A 22,165-nucleotide genomic window follows, 5' to 3' on the forward strand; every position below is an offset into this window, starting at 1 on the left:
TTTATTGGCAGTGGAGTCTTATTTATTGGCAATGGAGTCATAGTAATTAGCTAAGGAGACTAATTAGCAGTGGATTCTTATTTATTGGAAATAGACTCTTACTTATTAGCAATGGAGTTTAAGTTATTGGCAATGCATACTAATTAGCAATGGAGTCTTATTTATTGGCAATGGAGTCTTATTTATTGTCAATGCAGTCTTAGTTACTGGCAGTAGAGTCTTATTTATTGGCAGTCGAGTCTTATTTATTAGAAATGGAGTCTTATGTATTATCAATGGGGTCCGATTAATTGGCAATGGAGTCTTAATTATTGGCAATGGTGTCTTAATTATTAGGAATGGAGTGTTATTTATTAGCAATGGAGTTTTATTAATTGGCAATGTAGTATTATTATTGGCAATGGAGTCTTATTTATTGACAGTAGAGTCTAATTAGCAATGGAGTCTTTATTATGGCAGTGGAGTTTCATTTATTGGCAATGGAGTCTTATTTATTGGCAATGGGGTCTTAATTATTAGCAATGAGGTCTTATTTATTCGCAACGGAGTCTAATTAGCAATGGAGCCTTATTATTAGCAATGCAGACTTTTATATTGGCTATGGAGTCTTATTTATTGGCTATGGAGTCTTATTTATTGGCAATGGAGTCTTATTTATTGGCTATGGAGTCTTAATTATTGGCAATAGGGTCTTAATTATTGGCAATAGGGTCTTAATTTATTAGCAAACGAGTCTTATTTATTAGGAATGGAATCTTATTAATTTGCAATGCAGACTTACATATTAGCAATGAACTCTTATTTATCAGAAATGGAGTCTTAATTATAAGCAATGCAGTCTTATTTATTGGCAGCGGAGTCTAATAAGGAATGGAGTCTTAATTGTTGTCAAAGGAGTCTAAATTGTTGGCAATGGAGTCTTATTAATTAGCAATGGAGTCTTATTTATTGGCCTTGGAGTTCTATTTATTGGCAATGGAGTTCAATTTCTTGGCAATGGAGACTCATTAATTGGCAGTGGAGCCTTACTTATTCACAATGGAATCTCATTATTACCAATGGAGATTTATTGATTAGGAATTGAATCTTATTTATTGTCAATGGAGTCTTATTTATTGTCAATGGAGTCTTATTTATTAGCAATATAGTCTTCTTTTGCAATGGAGTCTTATTTATTGGCAGTGGAGTCTTATTTATTGGCAATGGAGTCATAGTAATTAGCTAAGGAGTCTAATTAGCAGTGGATTCTTATTTATTGGAAATAGACTCTTACTTATTAGCAATGGAGTTTAATTTATTGGCAATGGATACTAATTAGCAATGGAGTCTTATTTATTGGGAATGGACTCTTATTTATTGGCAGTGGAGTCTTATTATTAACACTGGAGCTTTACTAGCTCTAAAGCGGAATTAGTATTTGACGGAGCATTATTAATTAGCAATTGGCCATTATTATTATGATGGAGGTGATGATGATGGAGATAGATGATCCTACCGCACACAATGGGGTCCTTCAGGCACGGGATGATCCTACCGCACACAATGGGGTCCTGCAGGCAATAAGATGATCCTGCAGCCAATCGGTGACTGGTGTTTCATTGTGCACACAGATGCTGAGCTGACACACATGGATGCGGAGCGGCAACAATCTGGACTCAGTGGAGGAATCCAACGTGCAGCATGTGAGGATGGAAAGCAGGGAGGATTAATAAAGGCATCAGCACTGCAATAGGAACAACAGGATGGATATGGGGTATAAGGGATATATATATATACACACACATATACACACATCAAACCCCATTAATACCCCATAACTCCCCATTACACCCCTTACGGACCCCATCAATTCCCATAGTCTCTATGTACCCCCCATACGGATCCCCAATAAACCCCATAGGACCCCCTTAGACCCCAGAGGTCCTCATTAAAGCCCATAGATGCCCCATATGACCCCGTTAGACCCCATAGGTCCTCATTAAGCACCATAGAGACCTAATATACGCCCCATAGGATCCCCTAAGACCCTATAGGGCCCCATTAAACCCCATAGAGAGCCCATAGAAGCCCCAAATGATATCATAAGACCCCATACGCCCACATTAGACCTCATAGATACCCCACATAGGCCCCATAGGATTCCATAAGACTCCGTAAGCCCCATTAAACCTTATAGGTATCATATAGGAAATTCACAGCAGCAATCTGAATCTCCCTTTGCTTTGCAGCCCTATTAACAGCAATGGGAGCAACAACCTGGGGGACACAACGCAGAACTGCAATGGAGGAGCAACAGCAGCAATAAAGAACTGAATGGAACCACGGGGGAACAGAAACGAAGTTGGGGGGCAGAATATGATGGATGGACCTGGGGGCAGAATGTGATGGCGGCACTTATGGGGCGCAACATATAGGCTGGACTTGGGTGGCGCGATGCTTAGGCTGTACTTGGGGGGCGCAATGCATAGGCTGTACTTGGGGGGCAGAAGAGAATGGCAGCACTTAGGGGTCTCAACGCATAGGCTGTACTTGGGGGGCAGAAGAGGATGGCAGCAATTAGGGGGCGCGATGCTTAGGCTATACTTGGGGGGTGTGATGCATAGGCTGTAATTGCAGGGCGCGATGCTTAGGCTGTACTTGGGGGGCGCAATGCATAGGCTGTACTTGGGGGGCACGATGCATAGGCTGTACTTGGGGGGCAGAAGAGAATGGCAGCACTTAGGGGTCTCAACGCATAGGCTGTAATTGGGGGGCAAAAGAGGATGGTGGCACTTGGGGGGCGCGACGCTTAGCCTGTACTTGGGGGGAAGAACAGGATGGCAGCAATTAGGGGTCTCAACGCTTAGGCTGTACTTGGGGGGAAGAAGAGGGTGGCAGCAATTAGGGGGCGCGACGTATAGGCTGTACTTGGGGGGCTCGATGCATAGGCTGTACTTGGGGGGCGCGATGCATAGGCTGTACTTGGGGGGCTCGATGCATAGGCTGTACTTGGGGGGCGCTATGCATAGGCTGTACTTGGGGGGCAGAAGAGAATGGCAGCACTTAGGGGTCTCAACGCATAGGCTGTACTTGGGGGGCAGAAGAGGATGGTGGCTTTTAGAGGTGCGAAGCTTAGGCTGTACTTGGGGGGCAGAAGAGGATGGCGGCTTTTAGAGGTGCGACGCTTAGGCTGTACTTGTTGGGCAGAAGAGGATGGCTGCACTTAGGGGTCTCAACGCTTAGGCTGTACTTGGGGGGCAGAAGAGGATGGTGGCACTTGGGGGGCGCAATGCTTAGGCTGTACATGGGGGGCAGAAAAAGATGGCAGCATTTGGAGGTGCGACGCATAGGCTGTACTTGGGGTGCAGAAGAGGATGGCAGCACTTAGGGGTCTCAACGCTTAGGCTGTACTTGGGGGGAAGAAGAGGATGGCAGCAATTAGGGGGCGCGATGCATAGGCTGTACTTGGGGGGCTCGATGCATAGGCTGTACTTGGGGGGCGCAATGCATAGGCTGTAAGTGGGGGGCAGAAGAGAATGGCAGCACTTAGGGGTCTCAAAGCATAGGCTGTACTTGGGGGGCGCAATGCATAGGCTGTACTTGGGGGGCACGATGCATAGGCTGTACTTGGGGGGCAGAAGAGAATGGCAGCACTTAGGGGTCTCAACGCATAGGCTGTAATTGGGGGGCAAAAGAGGATGGTGGCACTTGGGGGGCGCGACGCTTAGGCTGTACTTGGGGGGAAGAATAGGATGGCAGCAATTAGGGGTCTCAATGCTTAGGCTGTACTTGGGGGGAAGAAGAGGGTGGCAGCAATTAGGGGGCGTGACGTATAGGCTGTAATTGGGGGGCTCGATGCATAGGCTGTAATTGCGGGGCGCGATGCATAGGCTGTAATTGGGGGGCGCGATGCATAGGCTGTACTTGGGGGGCGCTATGCATAGGCTGTACTTGGTGGGGAAGAAGAGAATGGCAGCACTTAGGGGTCTCAACACATAGGCTGTACTTGGGGGGCAGAAGAGGATGGCGGCTTTTAGAGGTGCGACGCTTAGGCTGTACTTGCAGGGCAGAAGAGGATGGCTGCACTTAGGGGTCTCAACGCTTAGGCTGTACTTGGGGGGCAGAAGAGGATGGCTGGACTTGGGCAGCAGAAGAGGATGGTGGCACTTAGGGGGCGCATTGCATAGGCTGTAACTGGGGGGCAGAAGAGGATGGCTGGACTTGGGCAGCAGAGGAGGAAGGCGGCACTTAGGGGGTGCAATGCTTAGGCTGTACTTGGGGGGCACAATGCATAGGCTGTAGTTGGGGGGCAGAAGGCAATGGCTGCCATTGGGGGCAGCAAGAAGGGCACTGCACTCAGCATTCAGCACTGCAGTGCAGCAATGAGCTCTGGCTCATGAGCTCAAGTCCCACTAAGGAACAGATCCAACACAGTCAGTGTGTGCTGCTCTTACCTGCAGGGCAGGCAATTCCCGCTCAGCAAAGTTGAGTTCCGAGGCGTTCCAGGCAATGCAGGTTTCTGTTCTTCGCTGTTCTCCTCGGGAGCCGCGCATCTCTCGGGGCTCTGCTGGCACCTGTTGGACACGACACGGCAATGACGGCGCTGCCCACATCTGCAGGTACCACACTGTGAACAATGCTGTTACCTGCAGGAATAGGGCTGGGAACACAAGCAGGCACTGAGTGAGTAACATGGATGGAGGCTGATTGATTGGCAATGGAGTCTGCATTATTAGCAATGGAGTCTAATTAGCAATGGAGTCTTATTTATTGGCAATGGAGTCTTATTTAATGGCAATAGATTCTTTTTTATTGGCAAAGGAGTCTTATTTATTACCAATGCAGGCAAATTAGCAATTGAGTCTTATTAATTGGCAGTGGAGTCTAATTAGCAATGGAGTCTTATTTATTGTCAATGGAGTCTTACTTATTGGCAATGGAGTCTTAGTTATAAGCAATGGTGTTTCATTTATTAGCAATGGAGTCTTATTAATTAGCAACAGACTTTTATTTATTGTCAATGGAGTCTTAGTTACTGGCAGTAGAGTCTTATTTATTAGAAATGGAGTCTTATGTATTATCAATGGGGTCCGATTAATTGGCAATGGAGTCTTAATTATTGGCAATGGTGTCTTAATTATTAGGAATGGAATGTTATTTATTATCAATGGAGTCTTATTAATTGGCAATATAGTATTATTATTAGCAATGGAGTCTTATTTATTGACAGTAGAGTCTAATTAGCAATGGAGTCTTTATTATTGGCAGTGGAGTCTTATTTATTGGCTATGGAGTCTTAACTATTGGCTATGGAGTCTTATTTATAGGCAATGGAGTCTTATTTATAGGCAATGGAGTCTTAATTATTGGCAATGGAGTCTTAATTATTGGCAATGGTGTCTTAATTATTAGGAATGGAGTGTTATTTATTAGCAATGGATTCTTATTAATTGGCAATATAGTATCATTATTGGCAATGGAGTCTTATTTATTGGCAATGGAGTCTTAATTATTGGCAATGGAGTCTTAATTATTGGCAATGGAGTCTTAATTATTGGCAATGGAGTCTTATTTATTGGCAATGGAGTCTTATTTATTGGCAATGGAGTCTTAATTATTGGCTATGGAGTCTTATTTATTGGCAATGGAGTCTTACGTATTAGCAATGGAGTCTCAGACATTGGCAGTGGAGTCTTATTTATTAGCAGTGAAGTGTTATTTATTGGCAATGGATTCTAATTAGCAAAGGAGTCTTATTTATTAGAAATGTTGTCTTATTTATTAGAAATGTTGTCTTATTTATTAGAAATGTTGTCTTATTTACTGGATATGGAGTCTTATTTATTGAATATGGAGTTATATTTATGGGCAGTGGAGTCTTATTATTAGCTACGCAGCATTATTAATTAGCAATGGAATCTTAGTAACAAAGGAGTATAATTAGCAATGGAGTATTATTTATTAGCAATATAGTCTTAATAATTGGCAATGGAATCTTATTTATTAACAATGGACTCTTATTTACTGGTAATTGAGTCTCATTTATAGGCAATGGATACTTCTTTATTAGCAATGGAGTCTTATTCATTGGCAATGGAGACTTATTTATATGCAATGGATTCTTATTTATTAGCAATGGAGTCTAATTAGCAATGGAGTCTTATATATTACCAAAGGAGTCTTATTTATTGCCAATGGAGTCTTATTAATTGGTAATAGGGTCTTAATTATTGGGAATGGTGTCTTAATTATTCACAATGTAGTCTTTTTCATTGGCAATATAGTGTTATTATTGGCAATGGAGTCTTATTTCTTGGCAATAAAGTCTATTTATTGGCAATGGAGTTTTCTTTATTAGCTATGGAGTCTTTCTACTTAGCAATGGAGTCTTATTTATTAGCAGTGGAGTCTTATTTATTAGCAGTGGAGTCTTATTTATTAGCAGTGGAGTCCTATTTATTAGCAGTGGAGTCTTATTTATTGGCAATAGCCTCTTAATTTATTAGCAAATGAGTCTTAATTATTAACAATGGAGTCTTATGTATTAGCAAACGAGTCTTATTTATTAGGAATGGAATCTTATTTATTTGCAATGCAGACTTACATATTAGCAATGAACTCTTATTTATCAGCAATGGAGTCTTAATTATAAGCAATGCAGTCTTATTTATTGGCAGCGGAGTCTAATGAGGAATGGAGTCTTAATTGTTGTCAAAGGAGTCTAAATTGTTGGCAATGGAGTCTTATTAATTAGCAATGGAGTCTTATTTATTGGCCTTGGAGTTCTATTTATTAGCAATGGAGTTCAATTTCTTGGCAATGGATATTCATTAATTGGCAGTGGAGCCTTACTTATTCACAATGGAATCTCATTATTACCAATGGAGACTTATTTATTAGGAAGTGAATCTTAATTATTGTCAATGCAGTCTTAGTTATTAGCAATGGAGTCTTATTTATTAGCAATATAGTCTTCCTTTGCAATGGAGTCTTATTTATTGGCAGTGGAGTCTTATTTATTGGTAATGGTGTCATAGTAATTAGCTAAGGAGTCTAATTAGCAGTGGATTCTTATTTATTGGAAATAGACTCTTACTTATTAGCAATGGAGTTTCATTTATTGGCAATGGATACTAATTAGCAATGGAGTCTTATTATTAGCACTGGAACTTTACTAGCTCTAAAGCGGAATTAGTATTTGACGGAGCATTATTAATTAGCAATTGGCCATTATTATTATGATGGAGGTGATGATGATGGAGATAGATGATCCTACCGCACACAATGGGGTCCTGCAGGCACGGGATGATCCTACCGCACACAATGGGGTCCTGCAGGCAATAAGATGATGCTGCAGCCAATCGGTGACTGGTGTTTCATTGTGCACACAGATGCTGAGCTGACACACATGGATGCGGAGCGGCGACAATCTGGAATCAGTGGAGGAATCCAACGTGCAGGGCGGATTAATAAAGGCATCAGCACTGCAATAGGAACAACAGGATGAGTATGCGGTGTGAGGGGTGTATTACTATACACACACACAGATACACACACAGATATATACAGACAACTATACACGCACAGATATACACACAGACAGATATATACACGCACAGATATACACAAAGATACACACAGATATAAACGCACAGAGATATACACGCGCACAGATATACACGCGCACAGATATACACGCGCACAGATATACACGCGCACAGATATACACGCGCACAGATATACACACGCACAGATATACACACAGACATACACACACAGATATATACACACACAGATATACACACACAGATATACACACATTTATATACACACATTTATATACACACATTTATATACACACACAGATATATACACACACAGATAGATACAAACAGATATACACACACAGACATACACACACACAGACATACACAGGCATACACACACAGATATATACACACACAGATATATACACACACAGATATACACACACAGACATACACACACAGATATACAGACTCAGATATACACACACAGATATATACACACACAGATATACAGACACAGATATATACACACAGATGTACACACATAGATATACAAAAACAGATATATACACACACAGATATACACACACAGATATACACTCACAGTTATACACAAACAGATATACAGACACAGATATACACACACACAGATATACACACACAGATATATAAAAACAGATATATAAACACACACACATATACACACACAGATATATACACACACGGATATACACGCACAGATATACACACAGAGATACACACACACAGATACACACACACAGATATACACACACAGATATACACACACAGATATACACACACAGAGATAAACACACACAGATATACGCACACAGTTATATACGCACACAGATATATACGCACACAGATATACGCACACAGATATACGCACACAGATATATACACACACAGATATATACACACACAGATATATACACACACAGATATACACACACAGATATTTACAAACAGATATACACAATCAGATATACACAATCAGATATACACACACAGATATACACACACAGATATACACACACAGATATACAAACACAGATATATACACACACAGATATACACACACACATATATATACACACACAGATATACACGCACAGATAGAAACACAGATATTCACGCACACAGATATATACCCAAAGACATACATACACAGGTAAACACACAGACAGACTTACACACAGATACACACACACACAGATATACACACACACAGAAATACATACACGGATATATACACACACTGTTATATACACACACAGATATAAACACAAATATACTCACACAGATATACACACACAGATACAAACACACCGATACAAACACACAGATACAAACACAGATATACACACACAGATATGTACACATACAGATATTTACACACACAGATATACACACACAGATATATACAGACACAGATATATACACACAAAGACATACACACACACTGATACACACAAAGATATATTCAAACACAGAAATACACGCAGAGGTATATAGACACAGATACAAACACAGATATACACACAGAGATATACACACACAGATATACACACATAGACATAGACACACAGATATATACACATGCAGATATACACACACACATAAATACACACACACAGATATAGACACAGAAATATACACACAGAGATAAATACAAACATTGATATACAAACACAGATATACACACACACAGATATTTACAGACAGATATATACACACACAGACATACACACACTAATACACAGAGATATATACACACACAGATATACACACAAAGATATATACACACAGATATATACAGACACAGATATATACACACAGATACAAACACAGATATACACACACAGATATGTACACATACAGATATATACACACACAGACATACACACACAGGTATACACACAGATATACACACACAGAGAGATATACACACAGAGATACAGACACACACAGATATACACACACACAGATTTATACACACAATTATATACACACACACATATATATACTGACACAGATATTGTTGCGGACAGGGACACCAGGGAGAGACTCAAACTCGTGGGTACTCTAGTGTTGATTTTATTAACAAGCTCAGTACAACAGACATACAGAGCTCGGGTCACTCCTAGTGAATGACATTCAAGCTATACGAAGGTCCTATATTTATATGATCAGAAAAACATTACATCACTTATTTATCCATTCTTAAGACTAATTATTAATAGATCATCAGTTCTTCTTCTCGATGCTGTTTCCCATCTTAGGATCTGGTTCGCGCCGGTTTTCATGCTTCGCGTGTTATTCTTCTTTCATCTAAGCTATCCGGTCTTGATCAGTCCATTCCACCTGTCTCATGGTCTTCTTTCATCCGAGCTATCCAAGCTAGACCAGTCCATTCCATCTGTCTCATGATCACCAACTTATTAACTACTAAATAACAATGTCAGCACTATTTTTGTCTTACTCTACTGTTTATGATTTCACAAAGTCTAACACCCCTACATGGGTCATGGTTCGGGGCTGTACAGGGGATAAATGAGTAGCATATTGGCTGAGGATTTTACCATTTTCCTTATCAGATATACACACACATATATACACTCACAGATATAGACACACACAGATACACACACACATACACACACACAGATACAACCTCAAATATACTCACACAGATATACTCACACAGATATAGACACACAAAGATATACACACACAGATACACACAGAGATATATACAATCATGGATATACACACACAGAAATACAGACACACAGAAATACAGACAGATATATACAGGCACAAATATACAGACACAGATATATACACACAGAGATATATATACACACACAGACATACACACTAATACACACAGAGATATATACAAACACATATATAAAAAGATATACAGACACAGATATACACACAAAGATATATACAGACACAGATATACACACACAGATATATACACACAGATATGTACAAACTCGGATATATACACACACAGATACAACCTCAAATATACTCACACAGATATACTCACACAGATATATACACACAGATATACACACACAGATACAAACACATATATACACACAGAAATATATACACACAGATACAAACACAGATATACACACACACAGATATACACACACAGACATACACACACAGACATACACAAACAGATGTACACACACACAGATACACACAAAGATATACACGCAAAGATATACACTCACACAGATATATAAAAACACATATATACACACAGAAATATATACACACAGATACAAACACAGATATACACACACACAGATATAATCACAGATATAATCACACACAGACATACACAAAGAGATATACACACAAACAGATATATACACACACAGATATATATGCACACACAGATATACACACACACACAGATATACACAAACAGATATACACACACAGACATACACACGCAGATATACACACACACAGATATATACACACAGATATACACACAAACAGATATATACAGGTACAGATATATACAGGCACAAAAATATACAGGCACAGATAAACACACACAGATATATAGACACACATATATAAACACACAGACATACACACACTGATACACACAGAGATATATACAAACACAGATATACACACACAGATATACAGGCACAGACAGAAACACAGATATTCACACACACAGATATATACCCAAAGACATACATACACAGATATACATACACACAGACATACACACAGATACACACACACAGAAATACATACACAGATATATACACACACTGTTATATACACACACAGATATAAACACAAATATACTCACACAGATATACACACACAGATACAAACACACTGATACAAACACAGATATACAAACACAGATACACACACAGATATATGCACACACAGATATATACACACACACATATATACACACACACAGATATAGACACACAGATATACACACACACAAATACAGACACACAGATAAACACACACAGATACACACAGAGATAAATACATAGATATTCAAACACAGATATACACACACACAGATATATACAGACAGATATATACACACACAGACATGCACACACTGATATATATTAACACAGATATACACACACAGATATACACACAAAGATATATACAGACACAGATATACACACACAGATTTATACACATACAGACATACACACACTGATACACACAGAGATATATACAAACACAGATATAAACACACAGTTATATACGCACAGATACAGACACAGATATATACCCACAGATATACACACACAGAGATATACACTCACAGATATATGTAGACACAGATATACACACACAGACATACACACACAGATATATTCAAACACAGAAATACACACAGAGATATATAGACACAGATACAAACACAGATATACACACACAGATACACACACAGAGACATGCACACACAGATACATACACAGATATATAGAAACACAGATATATACACGCACAGATATACACACACACAGATATACATGCAGATATAAGCACACGCAGATATAAGCACACGCAGATATAAGCACACGCAGATATAAGCACACGCAGATATAAACTCACGCAGATATAAACTCACGCAGATAGAAACACACGCAGATAGAAACACACGCAGATACACACTCACGCAGATACACACGCAGATACACACTCACGCAGATACACACTCACGCAGATACACACTCACGCAGATACACACTCACGCAGATACACACTCACGCAGATACACACTCACGCAGATACACACTCACGCAGATACACACTCACGCAGACACACACTCACGCAGACACACACACGCACAGATACACGCACACAGACATTCACACACAATGACATACACACACAGAGATATACACACACACGCAGATATACACACACACAGATATACACACACACAGATATACACGCAGATGTACACACACGCAGATGTACACACACGCAGATGTACACACACGCAGATGTACACACACGCAGATGTACACACACGCAGATGTACACACACGCAGATGTACACACACGCAGTGTGTTACAGAACTTCTTTCTTCTTCCTTATGGTTTCATGATTTCCTTGACTTTTCCAGAAGGAAAGATATTTTACTGAGAATCCTCACGTTTTTGTAGATCTTTATTGAAACTTTTTAGTTGTTTAATTGCCAAACCCATCCTGTCGCTTTTATTCCCATACCACTGGCTCAAGTATCTCCGTACAGAGCAAAAAGAAATACAAGCAGTCTTAGAAAACACCATAACAGAAAAGCCCAGAACAACAGATGATTGAGGAACTTTTTATTACTTTTGGTTCAATTCAAGGCTAGCTTAACCTAGGAAGTGTTAAGTCTCCCAAGGCAGAAGCTGGATGGTCTCCAATCCATTCCATTTTCTAAGGTATTTATCCCCAAGCTGCCCACACTTAGTTGAGATCTTAGTTTTGCAGAGCCTTGGATTCGTCTGTGCCCCTGGGAGACCTCTTAGACTTCTATTCTAATGATCACAGCCTGACCCTTGGGACCTCCTGGCCTTCTTCCTCAGGCCCCCAGTCATAACTTGAAGTTATTTCCCACGGTGTCATGAGACAGTGAGAACAACTTCACATCGCCGGGTCACCTGGTGGCAGAATGCAAACAATGGGGTCCAGCAGCCCATGGGATGATCCTACACCCAATGGGATGATCCTACAGCACACAATGGGGTCCTGCAGCCCATGGGATGATCCTACACCACACAGTGGGGTCCAGCAGCCCATGGGATGATCCTACAGCACACAGTGGGGTCAGTGGTGCACAATGGGGTCCAGCAGCCAATGGGATGATCCTGCAGCCAATCGGTGACTGGTGTTTCATTGTGCACACAGATGCTGAGCTGACACACATGGATGCGGAGCGGCAACAATCTGGACTCAGTGGAGGAATCCAACCTGCAGCATGTGAGGATGGAAAGCAGGGGGGATTAAATAAAGGCATCAGCACTGCAATAGGAACAACAGGATGGATATGGGGTATAAGGGATGGTTAATAAAGGCATCAGCACTGCAATAGGAACAACAGGATGGATATGGGGTATAAGGCAGGGATGGCTGATAAAGGCACCAACACACAACAGGAACAGCATAGGGACAAAACGCCATCCAGCTATGGGATATAGGGCCATTATACAGACAGACACACAGACACACACAGACACACACAGACACACACAGACACACACAGACACACACAGACACACACAGACACACACAGACACACACAGACACACACAGACACACACAGACACACATCTCACATCAGGTCTCTATGGGGTTTAATGGAGGCCTATGGGGTCTTATGGGGTCTCTATGGGGTCCTATGGGGTTCAAATGGGGCCTATGGGGTCTCTATGGGGGCCAGTGAGGTCTTATGGGGTATATGCACACACACACACACACACACATACACACACACACACACATACACACACACACACACACACACATCATGGCCCATAAATATCCCAGAAGATCCCATTAAGCCCCATAAGGACCCCATAACATCCCATAGGCCCTTATTAAACCCCCATAGGGATCCCATAAGACCACATTAAACCCCATCGGACACCCTAAGGCCCCAAAGGCCCCATTAAACCCCATAGAGACCCCATAAAGGCCCCAAATGATCCCATAAAACCCCATAGCGCCCATTAAACCCCATAGTGACCATAGAGGACATTAATAGCAGCAGTCTGAATCTCCCTTTGCATTGCAGCCCTATTAACAGCAATGGGAGCTACAACAGCGCCGCCTTGTGGACACAACGCAGAACTGCAACGGAGGAGCAACAGCAGCAATAAAGAACTGAATGGAGCCATGGGGGAACAGAAACGAACTTGGGGGGCAGAATGTGATGGCGGCACTTATGGGGCACGACACACAGGCTGTACTTGGGGGGCAGAGAGAGATGGCAGCACTTGGGGGGCAAGAGGCAATGGCTGCATTTGGGGGCAGCAAGAAGGGCACTGCAATAAGAATTAAGCACTGAAGTGCAGAAATGAGCTCTGGAACATTATCTTGGGTCTCAGTATGGAACAGATCCAACACAGTCAGTGTGTGCTGCTCTTATCTGCTGGGCTGAGAGTTACCGGTCAGCAAAGCTGGTTCAGGGCCATTCCAGGCAATGCAGGTTTCTGTTCCTCGCTGTTCTCATCAGGAGCTGCACATCTCTCAGGGCTCTGCTGGCACCTGTTGGACACAATACAGCAATGAAGGCACTACCCACATGTGCAGGGCAGCACCTTTTGCACAAGCAGGCACTGCAGTGGTCGGGATACCTAAAAATGGCAGAGCTCACAGCCCTGAAACAAAGCAGAAAACATTCACCCCATCCCAAAGACAAACACTCACCCACAGCCCGCAGGAGGCAAACTCCAGGGAGAAACACCACCCTTACAGCTGCTGACACTGCAATGTGGTCAGGCTGCCCCAGAAATGAGGGCAGCACAGCCCTGACATAAAGAACCCCTCACCCCAATCCAAGGCCCAGAGCTCACCCCACACTCCAAAGGAAGCAGTCCCCAAGGAGAGATACTGCCCTCATGGCTGCCAGCCTTCCAATGCAGCTATGAGCCCCAACAGGGGCAGATCACAGCCCTGCAATAAGGCAGGAATCACTCACCCCTTCCCGAGGAGCGGGGCTCACCCCACAGAAAACAGTCTGCAAGGAGATATGTGTCCCTTGCAGGTGGCACCCCTTAAATATGGTCACAACCCCCTGAGAAAAACAGAGCTCCCAGCCCCAAAATAAAGGAATCACTCACCTCATTCCAGAGACAAACAGCCCACACTCCCAAGGAAGCAATCAGGTACAGATGCTGCTCCTGCCGCTGCCAGCCCTGAAATGGGGTCAGGATCCACTAAAAAGAGAAAAACACAGCCTTAAAATAAGGAAAGGATCACTCACCCCACTCCATGGCTCACCCCATAAGGAAGGGAACACTCACCCCACCCCACAAGGAAGGGAACACTCACCCCACCCCACAAGGAAGGGATCACTCACCCCACTCCATGGCTCACCCCCACACTCCTAAGCAATGGAGGGCTATAGGGGGCAATGGGATGATGGGGGGCTATAGGGGGACATTAGCAGCAATTTTATATATCATAAGTAAACCAACAATAGACGACCATCTATTTCATAGTCACACACACTGCCGGCTTCACACTGCACTGAGTCAGAGCTGCAGGCCTTCTTTCAAGCGCTTTGATAGCACTGACTGCAATACACGGTACCTGGCCATAAGCAATAGATGGGAACAGCAGCACGAACACACCGTTATCGTTGCCATGGCTGAGAACAGCAACGAGGCAACAACCTGCAGCTCCTGCTGCGACGCTCCCGGACTTTTCCCTGCGTCCAAACGCTGTTCCACGCTCCGACTGTTGTTCCCCGGGCAGGAACTGCCGGCAGCTTTTCTACCCCAGCCGGAACCAACCGGACCCGGGAGCTCACCCGGCCGGGGGCAGCGACGATCGCTGCGCTTCTACCCCGCGTAGGACGGCTCCGTCCGGCTGACGGGCTGCCCTGATCCCACGCACAAACCGCTCCGCCGATGGAGGCTCCTTGTCTGCTCCCGCGGGGACCGGCTGAGGGAGAACGAACGAGAAACCGCGGGGCGCGCCAAAGGCGGGAGAGAACGCCGCTAAAATAGGAGGTCGCCATTTTGGACATGCGCAGTAGCGCTTTTCCGCCGCAATTTTGGACATGCGCAGTAGCGCTTTTCCGCCGCCGTTTTGGACATGCGCAGTAGCGTCCCTTCCGCCGCGGTGCATTGTGGGATATCCCGCCAAAAATGGAGGACGCCATTTTGGACATGCGCAGTAACGCTTCTCCGCCGCCATTTTGGACATGCGCAGTAGCGTCCCTTCTGCCGCGGTGCATTGTGGGATATCCCGCCAAAATTGGAGGACGCCATTTTGGACATGCGCAGTAGCGCATCTCCGACGCCATTTTGAACATGCGCAGTAGCGTCCCTTCCGCCGCGGTGCATTGTGGGATATCCCGCCAAAATTGGAGGACGCCATTTTGGACACGCGCAGTAGCGCTTCTCCGCCGCCATTTTGGACATGCGCAGTAGCGTCCCTTCCGCCGCGGTGCATTGTGGGATATCCCGCCAAAATTGGAGGACGCCATTTTGGACATGCACAGTAGCGCTTCTCCGCCGCCATTTTGGACATGCGCAGTAGCGAACCTTCCGCCGCGGTGCATTGTGGGATATCCCGCCAAAATTGGAGGACGCCATTTTGGACATGCGCAATAGCGCTGTTTTCGCCGCCATTTTGGACATGCGCAGTAGCGTCCCTTCCGCCGCGGTGCATTGTGGGATATCCCGCCAAAATTGGAGGACGCCATTTTGGACATTCGCAGTAGCGCTTCTCCGCCGCCATTTTGGACATGCGCAGTAGCGTCCCTCCCGCCGCGGTGCATTGTGGGATATCCCGCCAAAATTGGAGGTCGTCATTTTGGACATGCGCAGTAACGTCTTTTCCGACGCGGTGCATTGTGGGATATCCCACCGAAAAAGAAAGTCGCCATTTTGGACATGCGCAGTAGCGTCTTTTCCGGCGCAGTGAATTGTGGGGTATCCCGCCATGGTAAAAGATCGCCATTTTGGTCATGCGCAGTAGCGTCATTTCCTGCGAGGTGCATTGTGGGGTTTAACGCGGCATGAGGAGGTCGCCGTTTTGTTCATGCGCAATAGCGTCGGTTCCGGCAAGCAGTGCCAGTTGTTACGGTGTGATGATGTTGGGGTGACACTGTGTTGCTATTGAAGTTTCGCTCCTCATTTGCCCATTAATTAACGGCTATACGCTAACGAGAGTTTTCGCGCCAGTTCCGGTATTGCACTACGCATGCGCGTGTTCCATAGCCACAGTACGCATGCGCCTGTTCCGGAACAGCAATACGCATGCTCGAGTTACGGAGCCTTATCACGCATGCGCCAAGTCGTAAACGGCGCTACGCAGGCCCTTGTTTTCGTGCCAAATCCGGAAAGGCAATACGCATGCGCGCTTTCCGGAGCTGCGCTACGCATGCGCCTATTCAGTAACGGCAATACGCAGGCGCTTGTTTTTGCGCCAATGTTGGAACGGCATTATTCATGCGCGTGTTCCCGAGCCTCACTACGCATGCACCAATTCTGGAACGACAGTACGCAGGCACCAGTTTTCGCGTTAATTTTGGAACGGCACTACGCATGCGCCGATTTGTCACAGGCAGTACGCATGCGCCAGTTTTCTTGCCTGTTCCGGAGCGGCTCTACGCCTTCGCCCATTCCGGAATGGCGCTACGCACGCTTCTATTCCGGAACCGTACTACTCGTTCGCCAATTCCTCAACGTCAATCATCTTGCGCGTGTTCCGGAACGGTCTTTCGTTTGCATGCGCTGTTTTTGGAACGGCAGTACGCATGCTCCGGTTTCCGCACGTGAATACGCATGTGCGAATTGTGGACCATCATTCCGCATGCGCCATTTTCTACCCGTTTCTACGCTTGCGCGACTCGGAATGTTTCCTTCAAGGCCGGGTCGGAACGGCCGGCGCTGTGCGGGCTGCGGTCGGCTCCAGTGAAACCTCATCAGCCACCTGGCAGTACTTGAGCAGGGCCTGCAGGGAAGCGGGGGAGGGACTTGTAAGTGCAGGTAGCAACAGGATGACGGGAAGTGGTTTTGTACTGAAAGAAGGTGGAGTCGGACATCAGGAACTAACCCTTCATTGTGAGGGCGGTGAGACACCGGAACAGCTTAACCAGGAAGGTCAGGAACGCCCCTCTGCCCGGCAGCGCTCACGGCCAGGCCGGATGGGCTGTGAGCAACCTGGCCCAGGGGTGCCCCTGCCTGTAGCACGGTGCTGTTATGAGATCATCTTAGACGTCCCTTGTACCCAAGCCGTTCTGTGACTTTTGTTTGCCATGAATACGGGCATTTTGGGAGCTTTATTAGTGCTGCCTTCTGACAGTTGGTGTTTGGGAAAAAAGGAAAACCACATCCGGGGTTACTTCATTTAATAGTCTGCATTTCCTGTGCTTGAAAGGAAAATCATAAGAATGAATGCAAAAGTATTTAGCTCTTATCGATAGAAGCAGTATACGTAGGCGTCTCATTTTAATTCTTTTTCGGTGTTTCATATAAAAAAAGATAAAGCCTAAGATTTCTCATCCATAAGTCCTCGATGGGCTGGCAGAGAAACAACCTGATACTCTTTGTATGTAGTCTGAGAATCACAGCTTTCAGTTACTCAATGTCTTCCGGTCTCACAGGATGGGGCAGAGGTATAATTGATTTCTTCTCTGTATCCCTCGAAAGAGCTTTTCTCATATCTGTGGTAAAGGAAAACAAAAAAATTAACTATAACACGAGTCACAGCACAAAGCGACACTGAGTGAATTTGCCATTACAGTAAGATCAGTATCTATGTTAGCAACTGAAATGTAGCACTGCACAAAACCCAAACATCAGACTAAGCAGACAAAAACATGACTTAAAGTATCTGCAGCAATGGTAGGTGTCTGTCCACGGTCCTTGCATTTCACAGGATTCTTCATTGGTCTCTTTCAACTGAGGACATTCTATGATTCTATCTCAAATGAAAAAATAAACACCATGCCCACAAAAGCTTTTGTGGAAGATACTTAATGGAAAAAAAAGATCCAAAAATAGCTAACAACAGTTGCTTCAGTTTTGTTAACAGGGTACCAACAATATATTTGAAATGGTCACGTCCTTTACCCTTTGAATGGAAAAAAAAATCTGTCACTATTGTCTGTTAACTTCTGTCATGTTTTAGTCAGGACATCTGCGAAAATAACATTTCAGGTCCCTGTTACCAAGGGGGAGAGGGAGACATAAAAAAGCGGGCTATTATTCTCCCTAATAGCATTAGGGATAGGCCCGGACGCTTTGCAGGAGCATACTTTAAAAAGAAGAATGAGGTAAGTAATTACGTTATTTAATCTCACCTATGGAATAAGGGATCTTCACACTTGTTAACTGTCTCGAATTTAATTTGCCACAAATGCTATAAGATGTGTGAACTGCGACATTAAAGCAATGTAAACCTCAGCAAGAAAAAAAACTATCTACAGGAGTAAATAAATTTCCATTCAACAACAACCAACTACATTTTTTCACACTAAAAAACCAAAACACACCAAGCAAACAACTCTTGGAATGCTCAGCATCAGAACCTTTCCATTCAACTTGAGGCAGAACAAGCACTTACCATAAGCATCTTCATCTGGCTCTCCATTGCTGGCAGAGTAGTACTCTAACACGGTCCGGTATACACTGTAGCCTAGTTGCTTATACATATTTACTGCAACCTGATTTGATACTCTCACAAAGAGATCAACGAAAAATCCACCTTTTCTTTGAAAAGAAATAAATAAAATACGGTAAGGACGAGCAGGTGAACAAATGACAATTAAGAACTGATAGCCTGTATTCAGACCAAGAAAGAGTCTGATGTGGTGGTGCACTCATCAGACATTCTTCACAACAATAACAGACATGCTCCTTTAACAAGGAACAAATCTGAAATAATCGTGATAGTGCAATGACTGACCTTCCACAGCCACCAGTGACATCAGAATCATTAACAGGGAGAACAGGAGAAACTAAATACCTACACAAGCTTTATTTCCATAAAGCATTCTTTTTTCTTTTTAACACTATGCTTCAGATGCATTTAAGTTGCATTAACTTATGGACTGGCTACTTAGAAAGCACAAGGAAAACAAGAAACAAAAACCAGTCTCTGCATTCAGTTGCCTCACAGAAAATAGCTCTTATCCTCAGGAGGCAAGATTCACAAAGGTTTGCACTATTTTTGCATTGCACCAGGCACAGTGGGGTTGCCCCTATTGGCATGTACCCTGCAGGCTTATCTGATGATCAAGAAAGTTTTCGACAGTAACCCTGCATGAGACAGAAAGTAAGCAAAGGTAATATCTGCAGCACGTCTGCGCAGTCCTGCGCCTGAGGGGACCACAAAGAGTCTGTGATCGGTGAATGAGCACGCTGGGGTTCTGTGGGAAACAGGTGATGTTTTATGAAGCTCCCTTCCTATTAAGGACCTTTTATACAGCGTCTTTGCTACTTGCTATTCGTGCTGGGAAGTTAGTTTTCATAGAAATCAAAATATTTTAAGCACCAAGGAACAACCATAATTCTGTTTCTCTCACTAAAGGAAATCTGTCGCTCGGGACAGCAGTTAATGGAAGATTCTGGGTCTGTAAATCGCATGCCTACAGCAAGGGCAGGAACTGACAGGCAGAATGTTCAAACAGATGCATTTGGAAAGAGGAAAATATTCACTTCTCTGAAATTTCTTCCAGTAGCTCCATCAGTTTGGCAGCCAACCCCAGCCGCCGAAATTCCGGTGCAACAGAGAGCGCAGTGACGTGCCCGTGCCACTCTTCTCTGGCCACAGAGCCTTCAGCTTTACCCATTACTGCAAACACAGAGTATCAGCAGAGCAGCACCTCTGGGAGAGCGCGCTGCAGCTAAACAGCTTTACGGAACAGCGAGGCAATAATACACAGCTGCAACGGCCGCGGCTGAACCAGCCGTACCGACGTTATCTCTGACCATTCAGCAGCTCGGTACAACTGTGGGTCGCACAGCCTCACTAACAGACAACCGAGCGCCTCCAAGGCCGCGCCTCTGTCCGGATACGGAGTTCTGTCGGTACGGCCCCCAGCCTCGCGACTCCCGGCGGCACCACCGGCACCGCCACCGGCAGCACCGGCAGCACCGGCAGCACCGGCACGGCCCATCCCGAAGCGCAGCCCCAGGCTCCCGCCGGAACCGCCTGTTTCCCCGCGCGGCCGCCACCCCCACCCCCCTCACCACAACCACCACCATCACAACCACCACAACCACAACCTCCCCCCCCCACTCACTGTAACCCATGAGCTCCCCGCCCGGAGCCTCTGCCACGATGAAGTACTCGGGCCAGTGCGCCAGGTACTGCAGATAAAAGGGGATGCCGTACTGCGGCCCTCGGTTAAGGAGCACAGCGACACGGGCGGCGCCCCCCGAGGCCTCCCCCGGGGCCGGCGGCACGGAAGGATACGGTCTCCGTCAGCGGGTCCAGGTTGCTGCGGGGAGAAAGCAAGGCTCAGCGCCAGCCCGGACCGCCCCGACGGACCGCGCGGCGCCAGGCGGGCCGTGCTCACATGTTGTTGAAGCGGAACAGGTCGTCGCAGCTGAAGGCGCGGAGCGAGGTCATGGCGGCGGCGCTGCTGCCGGCGCTGCCCCGGAAGTGCTGGCGGCGCGAGGCGGCTTCCGGCGCGGAGAGGCGGTGCCGGCGCGTGCCCCGCTCGGCGGCCGCGGCCCGGGATGTGCGCTCCGCCTGCCCGGCCGGACCGGGAGAGGAGCCGATCGCAGCGGGAGCCGGGGGCGCTCCGCCAGGCGATGCGGAACCGGCACCGAGTCGGTGCGGGGCTTGGCGCGCAGCGCTGCCAGCCCTTACAGGAACCGGGGAGATGCAGCGACCCCGTGCCGGCACGTCGCG

At 45.1% G+C, this 22,165-nt stretch overlaps 1 protein-coding gene and 1 long non-coding RNA gene across 2 annotated transcripts; both read right to left on the reverse strand.

Moving 5' to 3' along the window:
• Positions 1-12,733: 12,733 nt before the first annotated feature.
• LOC140255167 (uncharacterized) lies at positions 12,734-16,221 on the reverse strand. The gene is made up of 3 exons (XR_011904413.1): positions 15,412-16,221; positions 14,737-14,836; positions 12,734-13,540 (listed from the first exon to the last, which is right to left on the reverse strand). It is a non-coding gene; the product is annotated as an uncharacterized lncRNA (long non-coding RNA).
• A 2,415-nt stretch (positions 16,222-18,636) lies between these two features.
• NAA20 (N-alpha-acetyltransferase 20, NatB catalytic subunit) lies at positions 18,637-21,953 on the reverse strand. Its single transcript, XM_072341796.1, has 6 exons — positions 21,828-21,953; positions 21,725-21,749; positions 21,552-21,642; positions 20,965-21,100; positions 19,871-20,016; positions 18,637-18,968 (listed from the first exon to the last, which is right to left on the reverse strand). The coding sequence occupies exons 1-6, from the start codon at positions 21,878-21,880 to the stop codon at positions 18,883-18,885; spliced, it is 537 nt and encodes a 178-aa protein (XP_072197897.1). The 5' UTR covers positions 21,881-21,953; the 3' UTR covers positions 18,637-18,882.
• Between the last annotated feature and the right edge of the window lie 212 nt (positions 21,954-22,165).

This window comes from Excalfactoria chinensis, chromosome 7, assembly GCF_039878825.1.
Source record: "Excalfactoria chinensis isolate bCotChi1 chromosome 7, bCotChi1.hap2, whole genome shotgun sequence".
Lineage (NCBI taxonomy): Eukaryota > Metazoa > Chordata > Aves > Galliformes > Phasianidae > Excalfactoria > Excalfactoria chinensis.